Genomic DNA, 25,239 nt, shown 5'->3' on the forward strand with positions numbered 1-25,239 from the left:
CCCTCGGATACCTGCCGCCTCTACTGCTACACGCCCTGCTGCTCTTCGTGGCCGACGGTGAGCGCGGGAACTTTGCTGCTTCGGGGGGCTCGGGGGAATCCCTGCTGGGGCCGCCAGAGCCAGCCCGTCTTGGTCGCCAAGGAGCAGGAGGAAGAAGAGAAGGGGAAGGCTTCACGGTCTCCAGCAATCCCGGTGTTCAGTCTGGGCCCAGAGGGGTAGGGGGAGGAGCGCAGCGAAGGGTCGCTGCAGCTGCGGCGCTCGAGCCAGGGTCATTCGGAGCCGGACAGGTGCTCGGGCTGCGGAGAGGCGGCTTGCGGGGAGCAGGAGTTGGTGCGCCTCAGCCTGGCTCCGGCAGTGCGGCTGGGCGCGGGGTAGAAGCGTAAGCCGCCCCTGCTGCCCCGCCGGATCTGGAGGGAAGCAGCCTGCCGCGGTAGCTGGCCTCTGCTAGGTCCCGGCAGCTGCTCCACCGAACTTCGCTAGCGCCTGGGCCACGCTTGTGGCTTGGGGGTGGCAAGCACCAGGCCAACGAGCCGGGGACGCACCGTCTCGCCTAGGGTTGCCTCAGGCCCCCGCCCCACAACTGGTCACGCCTCTCTTTTCCCCCGCCCCCAGCTACATTTACCGAAGTCCCCAAAGATGTGACAGTACGGGAGGGAGACGACATCGAAATGCCCTGCGCGTTCCGGGCTAGCGGAGCCACCTCGTACTCGCTGGAAATTCAGTGGTGGTACCTCAAGGAGCCGCCCCGGGAGCTGCTGCACGAGCTGGCGCTCAGCGTGCCCAGCGCCCGGAGCAAGGTAACTCGCCGCCCACGCGGCGCCTGCGCTCACCCGGCTCAGGCCAACGCGGCTGGGGTAACCCTGGCGGAGAAGGCAAGGCGCGCACTGGTGGAACAGCCCATCTCCCACCTTCCCAGTCCCCAGAGCATCTTCAACAGCAGCATTTGTTACCCACAAATCCTGGTAATCCTTCTCCTTTCCCTTAAAACCTCCCGAACTGCAGCCTAGCCGCTAAAAAGCGACCCCTCATCCAGTTCCAGTGCTCTTGCTTGCTGACTGGCTGAGGGCTCCAGAGACAGATGGGTGCTGGGTCCTGAAAGAAGACCACTTGGTTGGGCCAGGCTCTCCCTGCCCTCTGCTACTCCGAGGTCCCGGGGACACAGGGCCAAGGAGTTAAGCTCCTCTTGGCTGGGTTCCAGAGGCCCGCAGTGCACCTCCAGCTCCCACAGGATCAGACGGAAGGCTCCCACTGTCAGTAGGCGTCTTAAACCAGTCTCTTACACACACACACACACACACACACACACACACACACACACACACAACTGCCCTCTACCCAAGGTCCCACCCAGAGTTACTGCTCACTTCTCCCTCTGCCTCCGGTCCAGTTACACCGGCCCCTCCACCCAGCTTTCTACGGGGTTTAGAGAAACATTGCAGGGAATGGGGATGCTCCAGGGAGGGAAATGAGCCTTTCTTCCCACCCTGGTGGCAACCCAGCCTTTCCTCTTTGGCCGGCAGGTGTGCTGGGGCAGCTCCTCCTAGACCAAGCACCATGCTTCCTTCCGGATAAAACTCCAGGAGATCCTTATGTCCTTTGTGCCCTCAGCCCCGGCCACTTCCCGAGCAGTTTCAAATCCTAGCCCGCCCGTGGAGAGTCCCCTTGCCGAAGGCGCATCTGAGTTCCCGGAGCCTGAAGGCCGAGAGCCTAATGTGTCTCTCTCCCTCTTTGCATTTTAGGTAACAAATAAGGATGCAACTAAAATCAGCGTAAGTGTGGAGCCCAGCGCGGGCCGCGGGAGACCCCTTCTGGCCGCTTCGCGCCCCACATCTTCCTCCCTCTTAGAAAGGCTCAGCGGCCGCGCGGTGTAGGGCCGTACTCGCAGCCCTGCATTGTCGGCTGCTTGGCAGGTTGGGGCGCCATCTGTCGCCGCTAGAGGATTCGAGTTCGCTTTTGTGTAAATCAGGGGTCCCAGACCTGAATCCCCTTTCTCCGTTCAGCGCTCACCTGTAAAACCCTCCTTCGGCCGGCGCGTTCAGGCCCCTGCGCATCCGCTTGCCTCTGCTCTGCGGGCATGTCTCCCAGCAACTGGAGCGCGCTGCTCCTTGCGCTGGCAGCGACCAGGGCTCCGACGGTGGGCCCACCNTCCCCTCTGCCTGGGTTGCGGGTCCGGGTGCCCGGCTCTCGCTCCTTGTGGGGGAAGGTGTGGGGCGGGGGGTGGCGGCGCTGCGAAGGGCTGGGGTCGTGGGGTTCGTAACTCAAGGAAGAGATGCGCCCACGCTTCCCCAGCTGGAGCGTGGAAGTATCAGGGCCTGGAGATCACCAGGGCCTCATCGTGCCCTCGGTTCCGAGGTGAGGGCCCCGGGGTGATTGCTTGTCTCCGACTCCTCCAGGCCGCGGGGGAGGTGAGCTCGGTGGGTCGGGAGCTTGAGGCTGCCCCGCTGGAAAGCAGGCTCCAAAGTAGCAGAGCTCTGGGGGCCCAGCACCAGCCTCATTGGTGCCTCCTTGGGAGGGCGGAGGGTTAGCTGTCAAGGGCTGGGGGACAAGGTATATATGTGTACTCAGAGCAGAGTGGCTGTCCTTCCAGCATTACTCAGGCCCTGCGAATTTCAGAGTAAAGGAACGTTGGTTTGAGTGGAGGTGAAGGGCTGGGCTTAAGGCCGTGCGGCCGAGAGTGGTTAGCGACAGGAGGCTGAGCCTGAAATTTCTCCAAGGTGCAGGAGGGAGGAAGGAGGGGTAGGCTCTGCAGCTCTGAAGGACAGAACAGAAGTGTGGCAGGAGGAGGCAACGTGATGAATTCGGTTAAGATGATGGGGACACGATGCAATGGGGAGGGCCATCCAAGGTCCAATCAGGGTTGGGAGCCCCATGCCACTAGGGAGCCACGGAATGAAAGGAAAACTGGGTTGTGATCGGCAAACCTGCGTGCAGAGGTGTTGGGGTGCTGTGGCATGGGGGCGCAAAGGCGGAGCTGGGCGCACCGGCACCGCGCGGCGGGAGAGCACGTCGCGGACCCTTCCGTCCCGGTCCTCTGACCCCAGCGCCCGCTCTCTTGCAGACCGTGCGTGTCCAGGGCAATGACATCTCGCACAGGCTGCGGCTGTCGGCCGTGCGGCGGCAGGACGAGGGCGTGTACGAGTGCCGCGTGTCCGACTACAGCGACGACGACACGCAGGAGCACAAGGCCCAGGCGCTGCTGCGCGTGCTCTCGCGCTTCGCGCCGCCCAACATGCAAGCCGCCGAGGCCGTGTCCCACATTCAGAGCAGCGGTCCGCGTCGCCACGGCCCCGCCAGCGCCGCCACCTCCAACAACGTGGGTGCCCCAGGCGCCGCGGGCCGAGCCACCTTCGATCCCGGCCGCGGCGACAAAAGCCCGCCTGCGGGGAGTCCTCCTGCCGCCCCAGGTCCCGGAGTCCCCGAGGCGGCCGCTGCCTCCGCGGCCCACGCAGCCACCACCACTGTCGCGGCTGCGGCCGCTGCTTCGTCGGCGTCACCGCCGCTGGGCCAGGCGGTCCTTCTGCGCCAGAGGCAGGGCTCAGGTAAGGGCGTGTGCAAAGAGGGGGCTCGCTCGAAAGGAGCTGCGGGAACGCGGTCCTAGGTGGCTCGGTCCGGAGAGGCAGCTCTGCTCTGACATTTGCGTTTGCCTCGTGGTTGGTAGCTCACTTGGGTGCGCCCGAGGCAAGTTTTTTGCAGCCTCACCTGGGTTCTCTTCCTGTTGTTTCCTGTTTCTTGCTGGTTGCTTGGAAGCGTTCAAGACGTGTATTTATGAAGGGGGGAGGGGTGGCCTTGCCCGAACTCCGGGTTCCAGTAGGCAAGCGGCTCCTGTGTGGGGAGCCCTCACATGAGTTTGGAGACCTGGACCCTTTTCTCCTGGAGTCCTTAGAGCCTAGAGGGTGGGACGCTAGCACCCAGAGTGGAAGGAAGTGGTTACCACTCAGGCACTGTGTGTCTGAATGCTGAGCTACTGATGGAACAGACTTCCTCCAAGGCTATGTGGTTGGGGCTGGCTGTGTAGCCTCTGCTCTCTTTGTCTAAGTCCAGAATGGTCCTAGGCACAAGCTGTGCTATAAATAGTGCCTTTTGGGCCCTCTTGAGTGGTGGGGAGGGAGGATAGAGCCTTGTCATTGCCAAGAGGGCACCACAGGTTAAGAACTGCTTTCCTAGGGAGACAAAAGAACTGGGGGAGATAGAGGTGGGCAGGCAGAGGGGAGTCAGAGAGCAGGAAAACAGACTGATTGCCAGGGCAGGCAGCTCTGGGGCAGAGTAGGTATCATTCCTGGAAGACTGAGAAAATAGCCACTGAAATCACTTCGGTAGGGGTTAATTCTCTCAGAGAAAAGCTGCTGTAGAGAATGGCAGGGCAGTTTTTAAGGCCCGGGACTAGAAGTGGTATATATTACCTCTACCCTCACCTTTTGGCCAAAACCCAGCCGCTTGGTGCCACACAGATGCAAGGTTAGCTTAGGAGCTGTTTTTCAACCTCCTCTCTTCTGGGTAGAAGGACAGTATAAATCTTGGGGGGAGTTAGCCATCTCTGTTAAGCACACATTAGGTGTTCTGGAAAAGTGGTTATTGACTTGTGATTGGTTTAGTTGGATAATAATAATTAAAAAAAACCCACCTCTGCTCCACTCTTCTGGGATGTTCTAAGACCATGAGCAGAGTGGCAAAGCAGAGGATTTGGAAGGCAGATGTGTAGTCATGCTTCCACTGCTTACTGGCTGTATGACTTAAGCAAGTGGCTTAACATGTCTGAACATAGTTCTTCATCTGCAAAATAGAATGGTAATCCTTGATCTCAGAGGGAGCTGAGTATGGAAATGTCTATGTAAATGTTCATTGTCATCACCGTGGTCATTACCTGCTCTGGCCAGAGAGGAGGGGATAGGGGAGATACAGCTGAGTGGCTGGCAGTTGGAGGCCAAGCTGCTGAGGGCCCTGAATGTCCAGAGGACCCAACAGAGATCATTAAAGGCTTTGGTCAAAGAAGCATTATATGAAAGAGATCTTTGAGAATGAATTTGGTAGTGCTTGCAAAAGGTATTAATGAGACGAATGCCATGAGCTCATTCTTGCTTGAATCTCCCTCTCTGCCTGGCCAGACCTTGACACCTTGAGCCAAACAAGGCTGATCTGATGGTGCCTGGCATGGCTAGTCAGATATTCAGTCTCGGGGCTGGCCACAAGGGGGCTCCAGGGCAGCTCATCCCCACAACAGGGAACCTACCTGTGGAGGGTAGCGCAGACAGTACCCTTCTTTCTGGAAGATCTGGGGGTCCTCACATCAGTTCAGTTCTGATGGCACAGTGCCCAGGACCTCCAAGCAGGTGGCGCCTTGGGGGTCTGCCAGTCACAGGATGGTATTTTAATGCCCATATTGATCAGGGCAGCAGTCCACGCTGGGGGTCCTCTGCCCTCCCATGGAGTGGCTTGCAGTGTGCATTTACCTCCAGAAAGCACAGCCAGCTGGGCTCCCATCATGGCTGGCAGGGCAGTGCCACCAGGATGGGGGTATGGTGGCCCCTAAGGCCTCTGTGACCCCAAAACTGTTGCCAGCTCCTGAATAGGCCAGGAATCCTGTAGACACATCTCAGAAAGAACCCCAGGTTTCTTTCCAACTCCCAATCAGAAGGTCAGAAGGTGGGCCTTCTGCCAATAGATCAGAAAGCCTACATCTTCCTGTCTCCAGTTGAAGGTCATGGGAGAGTCATGGTGTTGTGGGCGCCTCTGGAGAAATGGGTTAGCCGACTTCTAACTCACAAACATATCCAAATGGCCTTGATCCTAAGGAGGGACCCATGCTGTCTTAAGTGTCTCATCCTCCCCACCACCCAAGGCCACCCCAGCCTTGGGGTTGTTGATGGAGCAAAGTCTGAAGACTGTGTTTTGGGTGGCAGGCATTAATAACCTTTCTGTAGGGCTGTGTTGTTGAGCAGTGTGTGGTCCTGCTGAGCCTCCCTGTGGTGTAGCAGGCCAGCTGATCACCCAGAGCCGCCAGCAGCAGGAGCTGGAGAGGGAGCTTGAGACAGTGACCTCAGGCTTGGCCTCCCCTGCTCAGATTTTAGCAGCCTGGAGAGCAGGGGACCAGGCAGGACCGCTGCCACCTGATTCACAAGCAAGACTGTTGACAGAGTCTATCAGTCAGGGTGCTTGGCAAAGCGAATGGCACATTCAAACAGGGTCATGGGGGAGAGGCAATGAGAGTAGTTTTTGAAGGTGTGGACAGGGTTAGAGCAGCCAGCGAAGGATGAGTGCCAGTCCCCAGGGCTAATGGCAGTGGAAGCCATTAGCACCCTTAATGGCAAAGGGGGAGTGACTAGTATAACACAGAGGGGCTCACAGGATGGAGCAGCCTGCCTGACAGGAGCTGCGACCTTGGTAGAATGGCCCAGCAAGGACCTCACCTTTCTCCTGCCCTCCAGTTCCTGTCAGGGCCTCCCATGGCCAAACCCTCCTCAGAGCTGAGGGCAAGGGTGCTGGCTGATGTACCCTATACAGACCAGTGCCCAGGGACTCAGAACAGAGTGGAGAAAGACGGATGGTGGATCAGGGGGGTGGGGCACAGAAGGAATAACCCGACTCTCAGAGAGAGGAAGATAGGTTCCACCCCAGCTCCAGAACAAACCCAAGGGTTTGACCCAGGCCTGGGTCAAGTGGTCACTCCAGGTCTTTCAGAATAGCAGCCTCAAGGGTGGTCCCTGTCCACCTCCCCAGACAGTCACCGGTTAAGTGATTACTCCTGGAAGAAGGTCAGAAGAAGTCCCAGACAATACTGTGTCACTCCATTTTTCAAACAAGCTTCTTTGGTAATGCCAGGAAAGGGGTGGGGTCTGGAGGGGGTAGGTACTGACCTGAATCCCAGACCCTTCAGCTTCTGCACAGCCAGACCAGGAGACCCTTCCTGTGTCCCGCATGCATCCAACACAGCCAAATACATATTTGTACTAAAAGTTTATGTGCAAAAACATTCATTTCACGTCTCATTTGTCAAGAGACATTTTGATATTTGTGCTTAAAAATAACATGGGCTGGATTAGCACAGCAGAGCTGGCACAGGAGACCAGGCCCCTTCCTAGCCACGTTCTCGTAAATCTGGCTCCTGATTAATCTGAACGCTGACCTATTTTATAGAAACACTTTGTTGCTGATTGCCATTTCTAGAAAAAAGAGGGGGAGAGAGAAAAAGAGAAAGAGAGAGAACAAAACAGAGTATCTTCCAGACAAACCCTTCTCATCCGGAAAGGCACCACAGTGAAGCCAAGTATGCCTCAGAAGAACACAGTTTGCAACTGAATGGCTTGCTTGTTGGCCAGAGGATCCCTTCTGCAGGGGCCTGGGGCTGGGATCTGTGGCAAGTGAACCTCTAATTAGCCTCAAGGCTCTGGTTCCAGGGAGAGGTGCCTGGGCCCCCACAGAGAGCCGGCTGATGTGGCAAACTGCTGCCTGGTGCCCACACGGAGAAGTGGCTCTCAATATTTCATTTCCTAATGAGAGAAAGACAGCCAAGGCCATGGGTGTGCCGACTTTAGAGAGGCTCTTACTGCTGGGAGCCATCAAGGGGAGCAACCTTGGGTGTCTCCATGGCAACTGTAAACCATGACTGAATGGGGCTGTGGATAAGGTGAAGGCATTCACTCTCAACCCATGCCCCTGTGGACGACAGAGCTGGTGGAAATGGTGCTGCCTGACCGGGGACAATGTCCACAGAGCTGGGACAGTCTCCAACTAGGCCAGCCAGACCGGGCAGCAGTCACCCAGTGTTCCCATCTCCCCGGACCCAAAAGGACCCAAAAACAATTGCCTCAAATAAACAATCCATTCTTCCCTCAAGCTCCGATGTGAAATGAGGATCATAATTAAAGAGAAAATAAATCTGGCACGATTTGTCCCAGAGAAGAGAGGGAGAGGCTCCCTGTGCATCCTGAAAGAGAAAATTAAAGGATTTCATAAAGAAAATGGCTGAGCCTCACAGCTGGCGAGAGATGCCTGCGTCATCCCTGACAGCAGCAAACCTGTGTGATTATTGGCTGCATGGCATCCTCTCCCTCATCAGCCGGTCACATGATTGCCATGAGCAGGAACCGGCAAGGCTAGTCATGGCCCCAGCTCAAGAGTGGCAAGGGCGCCCATGTATCTCCTGGACAAAGCTGTCTGTGTTGGGGGGAGTCCCAGGAGGGGGTAGCCCTACAGCTAAGGCAATCAGAGGAGGCTTCCTGTAGACAGTGTGCAATTTCTGACCTGAAGGGACACCTGGGACTTCCTGCTTAGGTAAGTCCTGTGAAAGTTTCTGGAGGCCTCTCCTCCCTATCCTGTACCACATAAATGGAGAAAGTCACGCCGAATGGAATGGCATTTGTCTGCCAGTGAGTGGTTAGCCAGCTCACTGCGTGGCCATTCTCTCCTCAGAAGGGAGACCCCAAACTGAGGATAAAACAGCTACACTGTGGATTGCAGTGAGGATAAATAACACTTGCCTTTTACTGAGCACTGATTATGTGCCACACGCACATATACCAGGTGTCCCTCCTTTCTGCCATTCTCCATAACTCCTCCTGCCTCATTTCATCACACAGTCCCCTCTCCAGGGCCTAGTCTCTTTTCCCCAGCTGGGGTGTCAGCCCCCACAAGAAAAGCCGAGAGCTGGCCTTTCTAAATGTCACTGGGAGCCAAACCCACCACGGAGCTTCTCATTAAATACGCCAGGTGCACATTTTTAAAGCTCTGAATATTAAGGATTCCCCAAGCATCTGTGGGGATAAATGAGGTCAAGTGCTCTTGTAATACGATATTGATTAGTTCTGCCCCATGTGGACCGAGGCAAGGACTTGGTTATGGTCTAAACCCCTGAGCTTTATGGGAGATGCCGGGTTGGTTTTAACACATCTTTGCAGCACAGGAGGAAAAAAGTATTATCTTTTATATTCCCCCATGCTTTGCTGCCTGCTAGCAGGCATCTCTCAGAAACTCATATCTGAAGTGTGAGAAGCTTCTCTTTGTCTTATGTAAGGGCTGCAGGAGAGTTTGAGACCAGCAGACAGACCCAGCTCCTGTAACTGCTGATCCCCACCTGTTCTTAAAGTGTGACAAACCTCCTTCCCTGGGCTGGGGCTTCTGGGGAAATTAGCCTGCTTGTCAGTGGTTCTGGTGCTCTTGGGGAAGGTGTGCTGTAAATACCAAGATGACTTACCCAATTTGTCCCACTCTGGGTGATGGGCTAGCTGCTATTATGCAGCGAGTCTTGGAAGTGGTCACCAGAGGGGCTCAGCAGCTGCCCCTCAGTAGCCAGTGAGACCTGTGCCCTCCATGCGATGGCCCTCGAGAGGCAGGCCTTGTGAAGTCCTGTGTCTGAGTTGGCAATCCCAGGGGAGGCTGTTTCTAGAAATTATTGGTTGTTCTGTTCTGCATTACCACTCCCTGGGCTGAAACATCAAAGCTACTTTGGACTGTCTTCTGGTGTTTATGGTTCAAGAGGAATGGCAGGGGTNCCAACGTGGATATTTCAAAAGCTTTCTCCCCACCTATAATCCACCTACTTAGCCACCCCTGGGGGCTTTGCTCTGTCCAGCTCAGAAGGGACCATCTTGCCAGCAGGGCTGCCATGGGGAGCAGACCACTGGCATCTATGGAGGTTAACTGTACACAGGGCGCCTCCTGAGTGCACCCAGCTGGACACCTGGTGCCCATTAAGGGACAAGCCTGGGGGAAGGGGCCTGAATGAAGTCGGTTCTCTCAGGAGCTGCCTATTATGGTGGAAGAGACAAAGCGTAAACCCAAGAGAGGCTGAGAACAGTTCAGGAGGAAGTTTTCCTCACCACCTTTTCCAGACATTTCTTTCTTCCTCCTGACATTTCAAATGTTCCTCACTGCTCAGCTAGCTGGCTCATAAGCAAGCCAGGGTTGGGTGCTACCACACCCCCCCTACTTCCGGGCCCCATACAGCCCTGACCACCCAGATATCACAGCATGTGCATTATCCTTCTTAACCTTTTTAAGTACTGTGCATGAGTCCAACCACTTGCAATCAAATTCCAATCTACGCACCCCACAGGTGATTTCTATATCTGTTCTCATCTCAATGGCGCCCATACTGGTGCCAGGGAAAATGTGACAGCATCAGAGGAGGTAATCCACAGGAAAAGTTGAGCTTCAGGAGGCCTGGCACCTAGAAAATGTTCTGCAGATGTTGGTTCTTGTTCTTTGCGTTATTTGCGAGAATGGCATTGACGGTCCAGGATCATTTCATGGTGCTCCGATCTGAGACCTCACTCCGAGACATTTCTCCCTCTGCACATTCTGTGAGCATCATAGAGCTAAAGGTGATGGAAAGAAGCTGAGGAACTTCAGAACAGAAAGTGCCTTCAGATTACAAATGGCTCAGCGGGTTGCTATTTTTGTCCTTCTCTCCGTGCCACGTGGAGGGGGAGGGTAGGAAATGGGGAAGATGCCACGTCCTCGTCCTTGCCTGGCTGTGGCTATTTGCAGTGAGTTAGGAGCTCGTTGGTGAGCAGGGACAAGTGCGTCATGGTTTCTCACGTACTGCCCCGAAGTTACACCACCACCTTTGCGCACCTGCCTGTAGGCCTCACTGTGCACCTGTGTTACACCTGATCTTGCTTCACTGCTCTCTAGGTTGCTGACAGCAGGGAGGCCATTGTAATGGGAGGAGGAGGGGGCCCTTTGGTGGCTGGAAAGAGAAGTTCTGAAGAGAGGCTGGTGTTTGCAGCCCTGGACAAAAGCCTCTCCACGGGAGAAAGGAACAGAAGGAACAACCCCCTCAGTGACAGTCAACTAGCTGGAGAGGAGGTGCCCCATGTCCCCCTCACTGGGACTCTTACCAGTAGAAGTAGATTTTGTGGGAAAACCCGGTGCCCCACAGGGATGAGCCTGTGAAGTGATGGGGCTTGGGGCCAGTGTCACAGGCTTGGGCGTGCACTGCCTCTTCCATGTGAGTGCCTGCATTTCTCTTTCCTGTTCACACGCTACGCAAATGTCCCCACTGTGGCTCATGGTGCCTGCTGGCTGCCAGCAAAGGTGCTGCTTGGCACCCCAAAGACCAGTGGGGGGAAGGTAGGAGAAAGACCACCAGGAGATGGTGCTGGGAGCATAGCAGGCTACTTGCAGAGTCAGAAGACCAGCGCCCCTCCTGCCCTGCCCCACGTGAGCCCACACAGGCTCACCAGAAAGGAGGCCCACTTATTCTTACTGGCTGTCGCTAAAGACAGAGAGCCCTTCACTCTGCTGATCCCTGGTCCCCTGCCCATCAGCTCTTCTCGGGAGGACGTCAGTTTTCTTTAAGCCAGGAAAGCCCAGCTGCAATGTTAGTCCCCTCATAACAACTTTTATTACAATTGATTCTCATACAAATGACACTTGGCCCAGATGAAGGATCTTTAATAAACCCTGGGGGAGGAAGAGCTGACATCATGTCATGGCTCATGCTGAGCTGGGGTGGTGGTTCTTGGCCAACTATATCTGGTCTGGCCAGAGCCAAGGGGCAGGGGTCTGCCCAGAGCATGAGGTAGACCCAGCCCCTGCCTCAGGGATGAGCTCACAGTCTCACCATGGTGGTCAGAATAAGCAAAAAATGCTTTGAGAATGAATTCAGGGCTTAGCTGAGGCACAAGAAGGGCTCAGAAGAGGTGGCACCAGTGGAGATCACTTCACAGAAGGGATGAAGGCTTTCCACCCTGAGCACCCAAAGGGTTCTGCTGCTGTCTCAGGGCCCCCAACGTTTCTTTCCCTGTCATGGAGTCAGTGCCTAGCTGAGTAGCCCATCCAGACTGATGCCCCAGGGAGGCAGGCCCAGTTCCTTCTCATGTCTGTATCCTCCCTACTCCATGTTCATTGGACCTGGCACTAGTTCATACATCCATTCAACAAATGTCCAATTGGGCATCTCTTATGTGCAGGAATTGTGCTAGGTATGGAGGACACAATATGAATAAGACCTACAAGGTCCTCAGAGTCTGATAGAAGGAGAAACAGACATTGGCCAAATAGTTGCACAGTAAGTGGAAATTTATACCCATGGCTGGTTACCCTAAAGGAGAGACCCATGGGCTACAGGCATTAAGAGCAGAGGGACTTGACTCAGTCAAGAAAGGGTCCTTGAGGAAATGACACTTGAGCCATAATCTGAAAGATGGTTAAGGATAAAGAGAAGGGGTAAAGGAAGTATGTAGAGCCTTCAAGGAAGAGGGGGTGGCATGTGCAAAGATCCTGTAGCAGGAGGGGGCAGGAGAGTATAAAAGCCTGACAAACGGTTACTATGGTTGGGGCAGCAAAGGAAGAAAAGGAACAGAGGGAAATTTAAGAGTGCAAACTCCACAAGGCCTATGGTAGAGATGGGAGCTTTGTCTTTGTCCTAAGGCAACAGCATGGGGAGCAAGTGGGTGAAGGGCATGATGTTTCTGGAACTGACACTCTGGCTGCAGTGTGAAGATTAGAGAAGTGGGGACAGAGTGGATGTGAGGAAACCACTTTAGAGGCAGTGATCCAGCTAAGAAATGACAGGTTTTGGACTACTTGTTTGGGTGGGTAGGTGGATAAACAAGTAGCTGGTGGCTGAGTGAAGGGAAGGATCTGAATGGATGAGTGAGAGAGGAGGGGATGAGTGGAAGGAAGGATGAGTGGACGTGTGGATGAGTGGGTGGAAGGAAGGACACGTGGACATGTGGATGAATGGATTGAAGGGTGGATGGATGTGAGAATGGATAGAAGAAATAGATGGGAACGGATAGAAGGATGAGTGGAAATGTGGATGGATGGAAGGATGCGTGGATGGAAGGATAACTGGATGTGAGAATGGATGGAAGGTGGGTAGATGGAGAGATGAGTAAATGTGAGAATGGATGGAAGGATGGGTGGATGGATGGGTGGGTCAATGGAAGGATGAGTGGTGGTGTGAGTGGATGGAAGGATGGGTGGATGGGTAGGTCAGTGGAAGGATGGAAGAATGGGTGGGTGGGTGGATGAGTGGGTGGATGGGTAGAAGGAAGGATGAATGAGGTGTGGATGGGTGGAAGGAAGAATGTGAATGGGTGAGTGGGGGATAGAAGGAAGGATGAGTGGTTACATGGATGAAACAGGAATGGGAAGATGGGTACATGTGGGAGACAAGTTGGGTATTGCAGGATTAATGGCCTTGGGCTGCAGACATGCCCAGCATTGGCGTTCCCCACATGTTACACTGCATTCTCAGCCCATAATCTTCTAGGAGAGAGGCCACAGGGAGAAAGGTCCCAAGTGGTGGCGTGGCACAAACTGACTAGGCCCAGAATTCCATGCCATTTTGCTTCTCCCTGCAGTCCCCAGGCCACAGTAAGATGGACAGGGTGAGTGGACACAGCCTGCCCCAGCTCCTCCAACACCTCAGCCTTTAGAAGGCACCAGCATCACTCCCAGTGAAGGACATGAGCGGGGGCCTTTCCGTCTGCTGAACACTGGGCACTCTGGCAAATGCAGCCTGACCAGGACTTGCTGATTATTGTCCATGTAAAAGTTAATGTGGATACATATTTTCAAGCATCTAAAAAATCAAATCTCCAGGTGGGCAGATGAATAACTGTATTCGCATTAAAGACTAATGTAACAAAAAATACACAAGGCAATAATTCATAATGCATGCTACTCTACAGAGTCATATTTTAATGCATGACATATCCTGGGCAGCTCCTCTGTGCTAATTTTATTTAATGAGCACATGTTCTAGAATTTTCAGAGCACTATCCCTGGGCAATTAAAATGTGTTAACCTTTTCAGTTAAGTTGTGTTTCTAAAGAAAAGTCCTTATCGTGAAACAGAAAGAAATATCTAGGCACCGTCGAGGCAGAGCCTAGAGGAAAGGATTGCTATTGTGTCCCACCAATGCTGGACTTGGGGGCCTCCAGGGCTTCCTCCTTGGCCCTCAGGGCTCCTGTCTGTCACTCCTCCTCGTCATGGCCAGGCCCAGCTCCACAGAGTGGGGTGAGGAGGCTGAGACTTGGACCCACACATTGAGCAGCCTTCACTGAACCAACACTGAGTGAGTGCCCAATGTTTGCCTGAGCAAAAGGATCTGGGGCAGACTCTGTGTCAAGGGACATGAAGTTTATGGAGGGGACATGAGGGATTTAAAAAGGCCAGGATGCCCCATAGAGGGGCAGGGTCCACTCATTCGAAGCCCTAATAGATCCTCCATTCCCTATCTGTATAATGGGCACACTAGTACTCCAGCATCCACAGGTCTGTGGGTTTCAGATCTGGAAAGGGTCCTGGAGAGCCTCTCATGAATGGCTCCCACACAGTGTTCCTTGGACCTCTCAGCCCCAGCCCTACTCCCAGCTTCAAACAGAGTTATTCTGTTTTTCTAATGGTTTGAAATATCAGGGTTCCATGCAGCAATTAGCTTAAAACAGGGGTTCTACTGCTTTAGAAGATCTAAAAGCAACTGATATAGTCCAAATATTTACATATATATATAATATTTAAGTATACAAATTATACAGAGTTTACTAATATGTTTATATATGCCACCTTCTTTTTTAAAAATTTTTTAATGTTTTATTTATTTGTGAGAGTCAGAGAGAGACAGACGAGCAGGGGAGGGGCAGAGAAAGAGGGAGACACAGAATCTGAAACAGGCTCCAGGCTCTGAGCTGTCAGCACAGAGCCCGACGTGGGGCTCAAACCCACGAACCATGAGATCATGACTTGAGCCAAAGTTGGACGCTCAACTGACTGAGCCACCCAGGCGCCCCTGTATATGCCACCTTCTAAGGAAAGAATTTGAAGTGGCTTTCAAAGCTGCATGTGACATAATAGGACAGAACATTTTTAATGAAGAAATTGGAATAAAGGTACAATGGTGAAATTACTTTGAGGAAAAGTTGAACAAAGAGATGTGTGCACACAGTCTTGGGCACTTGAAAGGTCAGATCAGTGTGACAGCCATGGGCCTGAAGCACCAGCTTGTATTTGAAGATGAAAAATGAGATTCCAAATGTGAAGCATCTGGTGGATGTCTGGTGCATCGTGGATGCTTACACTAGCAGGGGACACTTAAGAAAGACTTTCATTCATTCTTTCGGCAAATATTTAATGAGCACTGTGGGGTGTGGGCAGGGTGGTGGGAGAGAGGAGTCGAAAGGTAAACCTTCCATGGCCGCCAAACACAACTGGGAAGACTCAGAACTTGCTGTAAAGCCCATAGGGTGCAGGGAGCCTCCAGATGGAGTCTGGGGGATGCAGTGTCTGAGGGATGCCTGGGGGTGCAGAGGATGCACATAGGTAAATAGGCAGGCACGGGGTGAGCAGCACAGATGCTGATGGGGGTGTAAGGGAAGAGTGAAGGTGCAAGGTGGTCTGGGGTGGGGCCAGGTGAGGAGTTAGGTCTTCAGCCTGGGATGGAGCCCCTGGGGGTACTGGGGGTGGGGCATGACATGTTTATACGTGACATGTTTTTGCGTTTGAAAAGGGTACTGTGGCCTCTCTCTGGGCAGCTAAACTCTGTTCAGAGTTAGTGGATGTGGGTCAAGAACATGGCCCTGTCAAGAGAGAGCTGATGTGGTAGAGGGAGGGCCGAAGGACCAGCAAAGGTGGGCCGGGGAGAGAAGTGGAGAGTGAGAACTGTCTTGGAGGCCACCTTGTAAATGCCTTTGGTCTGGGCTGGGCCGGGAAGGGTGGGTGGGCTGTGGGCAGTCAGAGGAGACAGGATAGGGCTGACTAGGAAGTGGACAGCATGAGTGGCCTCTGTGCAGCGCCCCAGTGTACTGGAGCTGGGGGCACCTGAAGCATCATGGAAGCAGATGAGACAGAACTATCCCTAGGGTGGGGTCAGGAAGAGCCTCCAGCAGGCTAAGGTACCTAGGTTCGAGTCACAGTTACCAGGGAGTCACTGGAGATTAACTCCTGTATCTGTACTGCCTACCAGCTGCGAAATTTTAGGAAAGCCATTTAACCTCTCTGGGTCTCACCTGTGAGAGGGGACAGTGGCTTTTACCTCCTAAGACCAGTGAGAGGGTGAAAGAAGAGAATTTTCTTGGCACTGAGAACCTGGAATCATGTGCCTGTTAGCATCCTGCAGACTCGGGGCTCAGAGAATCTGGATGGGCAGTGAAGGATCCCCCTGAGACCTGGGCCCATCACTGAGGCAGGCCCTCCCCACCTCCTACCTGGGGAGCACCCTGATGCTCACTGTAGTCTGGGCTACCCCTGGCCCTGCCAACGCCAGCCTCCTGACCACACAGAAAGATCTGTTTACGATTTTCATTAAGTGACACCATTAAAGGATCATTTGAGGCAAGGTCTAATTTCAAAAGAAATAGGAAGCTGGACAGGTGTTCACAACAAAGTTGGCTGCATTAAAAAGCTATCTTCAAAATACAGAAAAACATCTCATCCACCATGATGTCTCCCTAGGAAGCAGCCTGGGGATGGGGTCAAGCTGAGGCATGATGGAAAGGATCCTGCTCTTTGGTCCTGAGAGGTGGCATATGTGGTGGGTAGGTACGTGGACGGCAGCCACACTGTCTGGGTGCAAGTCCAGGCTTTGCCATTTCTCTTAGTGTGGCCTTGGTAGGGCTAGGTTTAACAAATAAAAATATAGGACTGCCCCCCTCCCCCAGTTCAATTTGACCTTCAGATAAACAGGAGATAGCATTTTAGGTTAATAGGTCCCATGCAGTAGTTGAGATATACATGTACTTAAAATGATCCATGGTTTACCTGAAATTCAAATTAAACTGGTGTCCTGTATTTTCTCTGGCAACCCTAGGCCTTGAGTACTTCACTTCACATCTCTGGACCTCAGTTTCCTCACCTGTAGAATAGGGATAAAAGAGTTAACTCCTACAGCTATGAGGATTGTATTTAATGTGACATACCTGTGACAGTGCCTGTCCTAACAAGAGCTAGATAGCTTTGCTGTGGTCATTCTGAAGCTGCTTGCCTCTGTCTGCATGGGCCTGGCTGGGTCTGCACCCTGCCATCCACTTCCCACTGCTGGTCATCTGCTCCAACAGCAAATAGCCATTCCCCACTGGGGGTGGGGCTGCTTGCTGGGGGCAGAAGAGAAGAGGAGGTCTGAGACCAGCCCTCTGGTGCTTGGGCTTCCAGAAAAGCTGGAGAGGTAGGACTTGTTGTAAGAAAGGCATTTATGGGAGCAGGTGAGGTGGGGGGAGGGGAGAAGACAAAGGGCCGCATGAACAGGACTGACATTTGTCCCAAGCCCTCTGTGCCTGGGTACTCAGGGAGGGCTTCCTGGAGGAGGTAGTGCTTGTTCCAGGCTTGAGGCACAGGTCAGAACTAGACAAAGGAAAAGGAGGTTCTGCAAGGTGAGCCCAGAGTCCGCTGCAGGCACTCATCAGGAACAGTGGGCTGGCGTGCAGGTCAGTTGGCAGAGAGCGGCAAAGGCAAGGTTTGGGGGTATCACAGAGAAGCCCAAGCCATGGCACTGAGCTGGCGGCTCTTTCTCCTGTGGACAGAGGGGCCCCATCAAGGTTCTGCACCTCAGGAAGGGTTCTTGGGTGTCTCTGAAGAAGGGAGGTGAGCAGTGGGTATTGTGGAGACAGGAAGATGCTTTAGGAGGTCACTCAGGCTATGGCAGGGAAGAGAAGGCACAACAAGCAATGGCTTACTTGAGTGTCCCACACCTGCCTCTGCCCCGCTTTGCCCCCGGGAGTTCCTAGGCTCCCCCACTGCGTGGACACTGAGGCTGCCAGAGGATAGCTTGTCTTTGAACCCAGGACCTGGGCAGGCCAGGTCATCAGGGTTGGTCAACATGGGACCAAGGGACCCACATTCCATCTGCGCTCCTGCATCTCTTCATCCAACACTCAGCTCTCCTTCCAAATGTCTCTGTTTCCTTTAAAGCCCAACGGCACTGGTGGCGCCCAGTTTTTGCCCTAGTTACCAGCACACATTAATTTTATGGCAGAAATTAATTCTGTCCAATTCTGTTAGTGCCCGGTTATTCCTTGCTGACTCCCTTTGAATAAATATCCATGAAGAGGCTTTAATTAAAACGTCAACAAGGATAGCAGCCTCCTTGCAAGGTGGCGTCTTCCCGCTCAGCTGTGGCTGGGCTGCCTGGCCCGCTCAGCACAGCGTCCAGGGGAGGCAGAGAGCCGCGGGGAGGTGGATGCAGGCAGCCATGGGGAGGCCAGGTGTGTCAGAGCAGGGAGGGCCAGCTTCACACAGTGCCGTACGAACCAAGACAGGACCCTAACCAGGCCTCCTGGATGCTGCAAACTCAGGCCCCGCTGAGGGCCAGGCTGGTGGTGGAGATGAGTGAGACTGGCTGGGCAAAGGAAGCTCCAACTGCTTGAGGGCCAGAAAGGGAATTAGCAGCCACCCCGGGTCCCCTGGGGGGTCAGGAGCAAGCAAGGGACAGCAGATTCCTGCCAGAAGAGCAGCCAGCTACTGGTCATGTAGCTTGGAGGAAACCGTACCCAGGGTTGCTGGGATGCAGGCCCTGGCAGTAGACACCCAAATGTGTATTTTCATATAAAGTCTCTGAGTTTTACATGTTGGATTATAATTTATAATCTTTTACAGTTTTTATTTATTTATTTTGAGGGAGAGAGCACGCAGGGTAGGGGCAGAGAGATAGGGAGAGAAAGAATCCCAAGCAGGCTCCACACTGTCAGCACAGAGCCTGAAGTGGTGCTCAAACTCAAGAACTGTGAGATCATGACCTGAGCCAAAATCAAGAGTCAGACACATAACCCACTGAGCCACCCAGGTGCTCCTATAATTTATAATTTTTATTTTTTTTAATTTTTAATGTTTATTTATTTTGAGAGAGAGACAGAGTATGAGCAGAGGAGGGGCAGAGAGAGAGGGAGACACAGAATACGAAGCAGGCTCCATCCAAGCTGTCAGCACAGAACCTGATGCAGGACTTGAACCCGTGAGCTGTGAGATCATGGCTTGAGCCGAAGTCCAACACTTAACTGACTGAGCCACCGAGGCACCCCAATTTCTAATTTTTAAAACTGTGTGTACCAAGTCAGACCCCTCTGCAGGCAAAACTGAGACTCCCTCCAGTGACCATCTTCCTTTCCTCTCTTTTTCCTGGCTGTTGCCCCTGGGCTCTGCAGGAGATGGTGATTTATAGCCAGTGAGGCGGGGCTTGAGAAGCGGGTGGGGTGGAGAAGAGGGAGAGGCCAGCCCCCAGGAGTGCCCCCGACTCTGCCCTCAGCTCTGGCCTGGTGCTTCCAGATCCTGGGCATCTCCACTGTGGCCAGGGTGACCCCTCATGTCCTCTCTGCTTGACCCCACAAGTGCCTCTAAAGCCAGAGAGAAGCCTCTTGACGCCCGCCCTGGGTTGTTCTAAGAGGGCATCCTCTCCTTCCGCTGGGATTTGGCCGTCTGCTGTGGGTCCGGGATGGGCAAGGCAGGACCCAGGCCACTGATGGCAACAGGAGTGAGGGCCAGTCCAGACAGGCCCCCATCCCATGTCTCAGTGCAGGTCCAAGGCCAGCACATGAAAGATACCCACATGGAGTCTGCTGCCTCTTCTCTGACTTTGAGGCAGAGGAAAAGGGCAGAGGCCCAGCACTGAGCATGGACTCCGAAGGAAGGGCCTCATCCACGGCACTCATTTGGCTTCCTACCTTTTTTAGCCAAGAATCCTGTATTTAAAAGATGTGTTGTGACAGCATAAAATGCAGAACATTCATGTGGCCTTGCTCTGTGTGACACAGAGGGGACTGTCCTCAAGATCCCCATCACAGCCCTTGTCAGGATACCCATGCTTATTGGTGGAATGGCTCTGTCCGTGGAGACTGGACTAGTTCTCTGGTCCTGTGGTCAGCTTGTGAATGTTCTAGTGCAATGCTGGAGGGGGAAAGGCCAAGCATTGTGCTGTGGGCCCTCAGAGGGAACCTCTAACTTAACCCAGGCCGTGAGAGCTGGGACCTGCCTGTTATCTCTTTCTGTAGGTAGAGACAGGCCTCCAATGTATCTGAATTTTATTTACTCTTTACAAAGTTGAACTAAATTGTAGTTTTCAAGCTATAGCACAAACAAACACAAAACAGCCTCTGAGCAGCCGTGTACTCTGAGGGGCACTATTTGCAAAGCCCTGACCCAGGCTGGCCCCGCCACTAGAGCAAGCAGACCGTCAGCAGGCCCGCGGCTCCCTCCTACCCGTGGCCGGCATGGCAGGAGCTATAGACCACAGCAGGCCAGACATTACCCCTGAAGCATCCATGACCCTGGGAAGGACAGGCAGAGCACGTGGAAGGAGGACAGTGACTTCTCTGGCTAGTGTTCCCACCGGTCAGCTGGGGAGCAGCTTACCATGCTCCTGATGCCCATGGAGCAGGGACGTCCCCTCAGCACATCCACACCTGTGGGAGTCTGAGACAGAGTGGGGGTGAGCAGCCGCTTCCCCTGCAGGCACTGCCCCACCAGGAGCCAGACTCATGGGCTTAGCCTCCAGCCAGTGCAGGCCAGGGTCCCAGAGGATGACCCACGCATCATTGCTTCACTTTTATCATGAGGCCTCAAAGCTTCTGTGTTGTTCTCTGACAGGGCTTTTGGCATTCTGCCATTGCCGTGTAAATGGAAAAGTGGGATTTCCCAGTCAGAAACAGCTTGGCTGGTGCCTTTGCAGTGCCCATGGGGGCTGAGTGCCCCCACTGTTTTCTTTGGGAGCCTCTTAAATGGCTCCAGCAGGTGTCTTATCCCGTTCACCATCTCAATGATAAAAGCTAATATTCACAGAGCCAAAGCAGCTTTGATTTCTTTAAGAATGATTAGCAAAACGACGATCCTTGTTAAATCAAAGAATGAATCAGCCACTATTCCATCAGAGGGCTTCCCTTACCTCTGATTTTCCAGCCTGATTTCAAGCAGCCTGATTTTCTAGCCTAATCACGATGAATAAACTTCTGCGTGTTCCAGTGCTATTCCTGGTGCTCTTGGGAAGGGAGGAAATAGATACAGAGACGTTAGCATCCAGACACAGCAGCCTCATAGGAACAGAGCCATCTCCACACTGCATAAGAGGCCAGGATAGGAGCTCCTACCTCAGCTGGGCCAAAGGCATCCTCCTGGCCCTGCCCTGGAGGGTCCAGGCGAGACCCAGACAACAGCGGGAAATCCTGCCTCACTCCAGGAAAGCGGAGACAGAGACTGAGGCAGCAGACGCCGGGGGCGGAGTGGGGTGCCAGCGGACTGGCAGCCACATGCTAAACAATGGTTGATCTTGGAAAATTTTCCTCTTGAGAGAAGAACAACCACCCATATTATATTTTCTCCAATGCTTTTCCGAAAAGTAGTCATGTTACCCTTCTCAGTTAGATCTATTTGCAAAGCAGCTGACTCTGTTTGAGGCACTGTTGTTTACATGATTGTATAACAGAGGACTCTCAAATCCAGTGGCTTTGGTATAACATGAGAACCATTTATTTAGCTCGAGATCCTGTGGGTCAGTTGGGAAGCTCTTCTGCCCGTCTCTTCTGGGCTCATTCCTGCTCCTGTGGACAGCTGCCCTTTCTGTTGAGGGCTGACTGGGCTAGAGGGACCCCAGCTGGGACATGCCATGGCTTTTATCCTGCAACAGGCTGGCCCAGGCTTGTTCACAGGCAGTGGGTTACAAGAGGCACAGCGGAAGGGCAAGCCTCAGTGGACAAGCACTTTTTAAGCCCTTGCTTGCTTCACATTTGATAATATTCATTGGCCAAAGCAAGTCATGTGACCAAGCCCAGAGTCGCAGAGTGGGGGCACTATCACAGGGTGTGAATGCTGGGATAGCAGAGGTGAGGAGGAAGGAGATGGTGGCCATTTTTGCAATCTACCACTGCGATCTTGCTTGATCTGGACCCCAACCTAGAAAGACATGCCAAGCACATGTTAATTTTATGGAGCCATGCATATGCATATCCCCACTCAATGGTGTGTGGGGCACAAGGGCCAGAGAGGTAAAGGGTGTTGCCGCAGGTCACACAGCAGGCTTGCTTGAAAGACTCTCTCCTAGGTGCCAACCCACTGCCCCAGACCATCTCCCTTGGCCCCCTTTGTGGTGACGCTGGGCCAGGGAGTAGATGAGGTGCCAACCCAGGAGCCAAACCCTGGCTGGGGCCCGACAGACATCCACCAACAGAGACACCACAGGCCCTGGTGTTCACCCTCCCCAGGCGCTGGCCTCGGGAGCCACTCTCTCAGCCCCCCAGCACAGAGTGCAAGCTGCCTGTTTCAACCCAGGGTCTTTAGAAAGTCTTGTGCAATTTTAAAACTTTTCAACGTGAGTAGGTGATATTGTGACGGGGGAAAGGCCAGTCAGCACGTATCTGGAGGCAAATTAAAATGTCTCCTCACATCTCCTCTGCCCCCGGTTCCACAGGCAACACTTCCCTTGTCCGGCTAGAGAGCCCAATTGCCATTCCTCCTGCCCCTGCGTGCCTTGAGCCTCCGTGTTCTACTACACACAGAAATCTGCTTTCCGGGGCCTCAAGTGGCTGTTTCTGTCCCGCCTGCACCTGCCTGCATGTTGGGTTTGCAGGTGCGCAGACTTCTGAGCCAGGAGATCTGGAAGCCAATGGGTCTGGTCTGGCCACACAAGCCCTGTGGGCCCAGGAGGCAGCATTCTGCCAGCAGCACCCCGGTTCCCGTGCACCTGAGCCCAGGCACCTGGCCATCCATCAACACACCCGTCAGCACATCCACACTCATTCTTCCCAGCGATCTGTCGCAGTGAAAGCAGCAGAGGAGGATCCGAGTCTTGAGAGTGACCACCACTCCCTGGTCCTTCTCACTGACAGAAGGCGAGAGGCGGAATGTCAGCTCCGGCCAGGCTGCAAGGAGGGCCAGGAGCAACGACCGTGTGGAAAATTAGTGTCTGAAGAAGAAGGTCAGCACATTTGGATTTGTCCTGTCCTTGAGGCCACGGGGCCTCAGACTATGCATGGAAACAAGTAATGGTGGGCAAGATGTGCGCTGCCTACAGCCCTCACCCCCTTTCCATTCAGATGCTTGACCCCAGCCTGTGTTTCCCAAAATGGACACATGGATCTCTGGAGTCTCAGTGCGAATGGCCCCTGGATCATTTATCCAACCCCCTACTTTTACAAAGGGACACGAAGGCCCAGGACACAGTTACTGCCAGAACAAGACAGATTTGGGATTGGGGGAAACACCTGGGATAGAAGATGAATGGCTCTTCCAACTGGAGAGAGGGGGAGGTCATGGGTTCAGGCCCAGCCTGGTCAGGAAAGCCAGAAACCCAGCCTGCCTGGCTGCAGCTCCTGTGGGCAGAGAAGCAGAGGTGGCCACGGCCTCCGTACCATCTGCTTGGCACAAGGAGGAGCCTCCTGCCTCTCTCCATCGAGGCCCAGAGTTCCAGCCCAGCTGGCTGGCTGGAGTGAAGGGGAGAGAGGGGCCTCCAGATGGTACAAGTGAGCAAGGTGGGGCTAGAAACTGTTTACATTAATGCAGTCTGACCCTAAGCAGGTTGGCAGTGACAGTGATGTCATCCCCAAGGTTTGGGTAGCACTTCTTCCCTGGTTCCTCTCAGGACCCCTCGAGCATCCCACCTTCCAGGGAAATGCCTGTGGTTCTGGGGTAGGCTTTCCACCAGTTGCACAAGGGTCTTCCAGTAGATGCAGATCCCAACGACAGATGGGCAGGAAGCCAGGCAGGCAGCGCAGGGGAGGCAGGATGAAAGCACATGTTATGGTTCCAGTGGTGGGCCAGGGGCCCAAGTTAAGCAAATGCAAGTAACCTCCCACTAGAACAGTGCAAGGGTCACTCCTCCAGGAACCTAGCCCCCTCACCTCCATCAACCAATGATTTCTGAGTTCCCCACTTTGATCCCAAGGTAAGCTAGACTGACAGCGCATGAAAAGAAGACTCACAGGAACATCAGGATGCCTAAGACGGCATCTGTGAACACTAAGCTGTGTAGTTCAGGCAGGGGTTGAAAGGTGTGGAGTTGTGTGCAATCATGGAGCCTCCCTAGAGGAGAGGGGAAGCTGGGCTTTTAATGCAGAAGGCACTTTCCAGTACAGTACGGGGCGGGGGGGGGCAAATTGTCTGCTTATTTAGCTAAAATAACAACTCAGACTGCCAGGGATACTTTGTGTCTGACCACAGTAGTTTCCTAAAATGTGTGGTCTATAAATAACAGATAGCAAAATGCTTCGTCACTGTGGGGAAGGACACCAGGCACCAGCTGAGTGCCAAGGTCAAGATGTCCAGGTTGGAGGAAGTCTCCTTCTCCTGGGTCTGCTGGTGGACACTAGGTTCTCACGAATCTGGCATTAACCATGCCCATTTTCTCCCTCCCCCTCCCCCTCCCCCTTCACAGGCACTGGCCGTAGCTCCGCCACAGACCCGCTCTTGTCTCTGCTTCTTTTGGCTCTGCATAAGCTCCTTCGTCTGCTGCTGGGGCACTGACACACGCGGCCATCCTGGGCACCTCGGCTGGCCCACACGGCCTGCCCGGACCCGGCGTGAGGCACGCATCACCAGATGGACACAGAGAGACTGAGAAGCATGACCAAGTCCACATGGAAAAAATAAATCATATTTTTGGGGAAGTTACACAAATGTAGAACACCTAAAATAATGCATCTAGTTTCCAAATAAGATGGAATTTGGACCATGCGGTATGCATGGGATCAGTGATTTCTCTACTTCAATGTATTTTTCTTTTCTAAACTTTTCCTCCAAGTCTTCATTTTGCACGAACTGTTGAGCAGTTATCTTTAGGATACTATGTAAAAATGTTGGGTCAAAGCCTTTCTGACAAAGCAAAATATTTTTAGTAGATTTTTGTGTTTAGGAATTTTTTATTTACTTTTTTCTTTGGGGGCTTTCCTTTTTTTATTAAAGTAAATTATTTCTTTTGAGACATTTTGATTAAAAAAAGATACATCTTATCATAATTAAAATTCACTGTCAATAATATTTATTTTTAAATAAAGATTGGAAACAAGGTCAGACACTTGTTTTTAAACTGTATTGTATATTGCTGAAAACAGTTGAATAAAAAACAGCTTTGAAATAACCTCTCTGCAGGCATGTATGAATGTTAAGCCCGGATGCCATGACCTCCTGTTCTTTGATGCCAGCTGCACCCTTGGCTGGATGCAGCCCAGCCTGCAGGACAGCCCCAGGCACCTAGCCAAGGCCACACAGAGCAGACAGGAATCTTTCCCAGCCTCCACTAGGGACAGGAGACCTCATGGAGCCAGGAGTCAGAGGAACCCCCAGGCTGGGTCCTGAAGGAAAGAAGGTCCTTAGGGAGGGGAC

The 25,239-nt window shown here is 53.4% G+C and overlaps 1 protein-coding gene across 2 annotated transcripts; it reads left to right on the forward strand.

Annotated features, from left to right (window-relative positions):
* The first annotated feature begins 7 nt into the window (after positions 1-7).
* VSTM2B (V-set and transmembrane domain containing 2B) lies at positions 8-24,994 on the forward strand. 2 transcript variants are annotated; one of them, XM_077754675.1, is made up of 6 exons: positions 8-57; positions 613-797; positions 1,740-1,769; positions 3,059-3,539; positions 22,490-22,837; positions 24,293-24,994. In XM_077754675.1, the coding sequence occupies exons 2-6, from the start codon at positions 669-671 to the stop codon at positions 24,379-24,381; spliced, it is 1,077 nt and encodes a 358-aa protein (XP_077610801.1). In that variant the 5' UTR covers positions 8-57; positions 613-668; the 3' UTR covers positions 24,382-24,994. The 2 variants fall into 2 exon arrangements, with proteins under 2 accessions (XP_077610801.1, XP_077610802.1); XM_077754676.1 differs by lacking the exon at positions 22,490-22,837.
* The last annotated feature ends 245 nt before the right edge of the window (positions 24,995-25,239 follow it).

The sequence above is a fragment of the Crocuta crocuta genome, unplaced genomic scaffold, assembly GCF_008692635.1.
Source record: "Crocuta crocuta isolate KB4526 unplaced genomic scaffold, BGI_CrCroc_1.0 scaffold121, whole genome shotgun sequence".
Taxonomy (NCBI): Eukaryota; Metazoa; Chordata; class Mammalia; order Carnivora; family Hyaenidae; genus Crocuta; species Crocuta crocuta.

Coding starts and splice junctions, on each gene's coding strand:
- VSTM2B (XM_077754675.1), top strand. CDS start 669: ATGCCCTGCGCGTTCCGGGCTAGCGGAGCCACCTCGTACTCGCTGGAA. Junction 798..1,739: donor TGCCCAGCGCCCGGAGCAAG/GTAACTCGCCGC, acceptor TTTGCATTTTAG/GTAACAAATAAGGATGCAAC. Junction 22,838..24,292: donor ATTAGTGTCTGAAGAAGAAG/GTCAGCACATTT, acceptor CCCCCTTCACAG/GCACTGGCCGTAGCTCCGCC.